Raw genomic sequence first — 4,041 nt, 5'->3', positions numbered from 1 at the left:
TTTACAAATCTACTTCTAACCCAAGTTCATTCATTTTTGGGAACAAGTCATACAATTCTACCAAAAAGATGTGGGTCTCCTAAGCTGTCCCAAAGTTCAAGACCCTGCACAAGATCTGTTTTAACCAGGGCCCCAGGCCATCTGACTACAGCCCAGTGGAAGAACCACTGTTTTATGGGTCTTAGTTAACCGGTCCCTGCTTGGGACCAGGAAGAGAAACAAAGGAGGTAACAAGTCTCCAATGACTAGTTGGTGTGGGTGGGCCCAGGAGTGGAGGGAGGGAGGGAGGGAGAAGTGCCAAGGGCATTGGCCTTCTGGCCCAACTCTTGATCTGGCCCAAGCTCCACTTCTCTGATAAGGAAACCCAATTTCTCCAACCCCAACTTCTTTGATAAAGAAATCCACCTTCTCTGATAAGGAAATGTGGTCCCAGCTAGTCCAATAACAATGAGTCTGCATCACTCCAGGCAGCCCTCCTGCAATTGTGTGGGGGTTCTGCTCCTGCCTGAGCCACATTGCCATCCTGATTCCTGGTTCCTTGTCTAGTGAGAAGCTTGAGCTAAAGAGTAGTAACTACTCCTCTTTGCCTTTTTGCATTGAGTTCGAATTTGTAATTTTCATGACCGTGGACCAAACAGAACTGAGATTTTTCTCACAGTAAGAACAGTCTTTTCCAGTCCTTAAGGGCCTTAGGCTCAGGAAGCCCTTGTGCCTGGGCCTTCTAATCTGGGCAGCCAGATAAACTCTCCCTACTGAGACTGGCTCTGAGGGAGGTCTGACTCATCTCTCACCTTGGGGTGCTTTCCAATACATTCCCCCGGTAGCTCCAGGGGAGCCAGAGTTCTTGGCATGGATGGCATAATCCACGTAACTGTTACCAGGCTGGCGGGTAGTACTGGAAAGGGCCAAGGAACACACAGGTGGACCTCGGAGTCTGATGAAACCTGCCTTTCCCAGCACCCAATCCCCTCCTTTCCATTTCATGGCACTGATTTGACTCAACTGTTTTAACAAACATGTTTATTAGAAAAGTAAAAAAGATTGCATAGGTCTTAATACTTGAACATCAAGTGTATTCATGAACAGTGAATATCTTCATGTAAACAGTTCTAGATGGAAGACCCAGCTGGCACTCCTCTGGGGGAGGGGTTCCAGCCCCCGGCCCCACTTAGCCCCATCCCCTCACAGCTTCTCGCCAGTTCTTGGCAGGGGATGGTTGGACGCAGCTACCAAGTGTATATATTTTTCTTTTTCTTCAAGTGTCCAAGATCCCAAGTGATCCCAACACCCACCCCTTCCTACTCTCACATTCATGCGTCTGTAAGATAGCTGCCTACAAGTCAGTAGTGAAGCTCTGATCCCCCAAACAAAAGATACAAAACAACCAACACGCACACTTGGTCCCCTCAGACCATGAGATACACAAACCACCTCCACGACCTCCCCCCTCCCTCTTTGCTGCCATGGTGAGCCACACACCCCTTGCAGAGGCCAGCACAGCCCAGCTGCCTCCTGGCTCTGTCACACCACTGTTATAACTATCGGTAATAACAAAATAATAAGGTACATGCTACATACACATCCAGCCAGAAGCCTGGTGGGCCCCCAAGCCTTTGTTTCATGCTACAGTACTAAGGGGCATGTGCCCCAGGAGGGAGCCACCTGCACACAACCTAGTCGGCTCTTGGAAACACTACTTTTCCAAGGTCCCCTGCCTGAACCTCGGCCCTTCAGGTGGCTGTCGTCAGTCTTCTAACACAGGCATCAGTCCCGCAGCCCTTGCCTGCTGGCCTCCACCTCAAAAGTTCCCTTGGCTCCGCTGCGGGGGCAGTACGGCCCCCCCAGGCTGAAGTTCAACACTCCTCAATGAGCAGCTGCTCGGAGCTGTACAGCTTCTTCTTGATGACTCTGAAACCGGTGCTCAGCGTCAGGGACTGGCTAAAGCCAGGGACGAAGGGAGAGTTGGCTGAGCTGAACAGCCCCTGGATTTTGGGCCAGAGGCGAGAGTCCAGGCGCAGCACGAGGGTCAGCTGGAAGGTGGGCACCAGGCTGGGGTCCAGGGCCAGCTGGCCCACGCTGTGGCAGCTCTTGCCCTGCTCCACGCAGACGTCCAGCAGCGCTCCCCGCAGGCCGCACGGCTCGCTGTAAGCCAGGCGCAGGAGCTCCTTGCCCACCTGGCTCACCAGCTGGCCCGGCATCAGCAGGCGCGCAGGGCGCCGAGAGCCCAGTCGCGCCTGGGACAGGCTCTCCTGCAGCAGCTGCATCAGGTTGGCACACAGGTGCTCATCCTCCGGGTCGCTGAGCAGCTCGAAGTCGGGGAGGGATACCCCATCCAAATATGCCGAGTCTGGAAGGGCGAGCACACAGGGAAGGAGGGGATTAGAGCGGCTTCCACGGGAGACGTGCAGGCGGGGGAGGAGCTGTTTTGCTAAGCAAGCAGCGATCCTTCCTACTCCGTGCCTCAGTTTCCGCCCCCCACACGTACCCTCTGCTCCAGTCCCCCAGCCCCCGGCAATCCGGGTCCTCTTGGGATAAGAAACCCAAGTGGCATGGATCCCTTCCAGTCCAGTGCTCGCCTGCCCGACCCCAAGTCGTGCTCGGCACCCGCCCACTGCTCACCTTCCTCTGGCCCGAAGCCACTATTGCTGCTGTCCAGGGACTCGCAGTCCGAGCTCTCCAGGCTCGCGCAGCGGTCAAGCCCCTCCTCTCGGGCCGCCGACCCCCAGGCTGAGCGCGGCTGCCGATCTGGGGTGGGCGTTCGGGACGAGGACGAAGAGGAGGACGACGAGAAGCGGTCCCAAAGGCCAGGCATGGTGAGGTCGGAAGCCAGGACGTTGGTTGATGAGCTCGGAGTGAGAAAAGGCAGAAGCCGCTGCAAGACAAGAGGGACAGGAATCAAGCGTCAGTCTGGGGAGCCGGACAAGACTAGAGAGCCGCTAGGACCCCTACGGCCGACGCCGCCCCCACGCAGAGGTCAACACACAGAAGGGGCACTCACCAGCTAGCGCGGCCAGCGAGAACTGCGAGGACAAGTGCGTCCTGCTGCTTGAATGGGTGCGCGAACTGGTGCCAACCACCGAGAGCTGCCCAGACCTGTCCCTTCTACCAACTCGCACCTCCCCCTTGGCCTGCTGAGATCCCTAGCACCAGAGCTGAGCAGCCTATAAGGACTGGCGCGGTGAAGCCACGCCCCCTCGGCGCGGTGGCCCAATCCAGACCCGGGAGTGTGGCCCACCTCGGCCAATGGGCTCCGGGCGCACGTTCGCAACGTTCTCTCCTGCCCAGTGACAGCGGCCTGGCCCCGCCCCCACTGAGCCCCAGAACACTCCGGGCTGAACCCCGAGCAGCGGCCACGCCCCCTTTCTGGAAAGGATCCGCGGCGGCTGCAGCTGCCAAGGTCCCTGAGGGCGCTCGCGGCAGGGGAGGATCAAGGAAAGACTTGTTTATTATAGGGTCGCGTTGATGGGGGAGGGGATAGCCCGTGATCGCACTCAGGGGGAGAGAGAAGGAAACTTGAGGGGTGCGGGCAGGGAAAACAGGTACCCCCAGGGTGGGCGCCTTGGAACCAAGGGCAGAACTGGGCGCCCGAGTGGATGACCGTGGGACCGCGGAGCGGGAGGCAGTCGTTAACTCGGCCGGCGCTCGTGCACGAACCCCACGCTATACCTGCCTTGCTATATGGGGGGTGGGGCCCAAAGATCCGGGCAACTCCGGGCTCAGTTCTCCACAGATTCGGTGGTCCCACCTGCCTGTCCGCCTGTTAGTGACAACCCCAGGGAATGGGTTCATGGGGGATATCCGTGCCCCCGTTGGAGATTGCCCCAAACCCTGTCCGCGCACTCTTAACCGTTCCTAAGGAGAGGGCTTTTGTAGGCGATGAGAGGAGTGTTTCTAGCGCCTGGTCCAGGGATGAGGACCAGGACCCCTATCAAGCCCGCACACTGGCCCAACCTCGGACCCAGGAGACCGGCCGCGGCTCTGCTGTGCCTCCCCCGCCCGCTGCGGTCCCGAGCCCCGAGCTTCCCCCGGGTCCTAGAGCCC

The 4,041-nt window shown here is 58.3% G+C and overlaps 1 protein-coding gene across 1 annotated transcript; it reads right to left on the bottom strand.

The window, feature by feature from the left end:
* Window positions 1–1,003: 1,003 nt before the first annotated feature.
* Window positions 1,004–3,158, bottom strand: Ddit4 (DNA damage inducible transcript 4). The gene is made up of 3 exons (XM_020161818.2): window positions 2,999–3,158; window positions 2,620–2,872; window positions 1,004–2,347 (listed from the first exon to the last, which is right to left on the bottom strand). The coding sequence occupies exons 2-3, from the start codon at window positions 2,810–2,812 to the stop codon at window positions 1,854–1,856; spliced, it is 687 nt and encodes a 228-aa protein (XP_020017407.1). The 5' UTR covers window positions 2,813–2,872; window positions 2,999–3,158; the 3' UTR covers window positions 1,004–1,853.
* Window positions 3,159–4,041: the final 883 nt, after the last annotated feature.

This window comes from Castor canadensis, chromosome 7, assembly GCF_047511655.1.
Source record: "Castor canadensis chromosome 7, mCasCan1.hap1v2, whole genome shotgun sequence".
NCBI classification, from domain to species: Eukaryota; Metazoa; Chordata; class Mammalia; order Rodentia; family Castoridae; genus Castor; species Castor canadensis.
Note: the sequence above shows the minus strand (reverse complement) of the source record. Positions and strands in the feature narration are given on the sequence as shown.

Bases quoted from the DNA above. Each gene is read 5' to 3' on its own strand.
- Ddit4 (XM_020161818.2), bottom strand. From the start codon at position 2,812: ATGCCTGGCCTTTGGGACCGCTTCTCGTCGTCCTCCTCTTCGTCCTCG. The intron at 2,348-2,619 runs GTGAGCAGTGGG...TCGCCCTTCCAG, and splicing joins TGGCTTCGGGCCAGAGGAAG to ACTCGGCATATTTGGATGGG.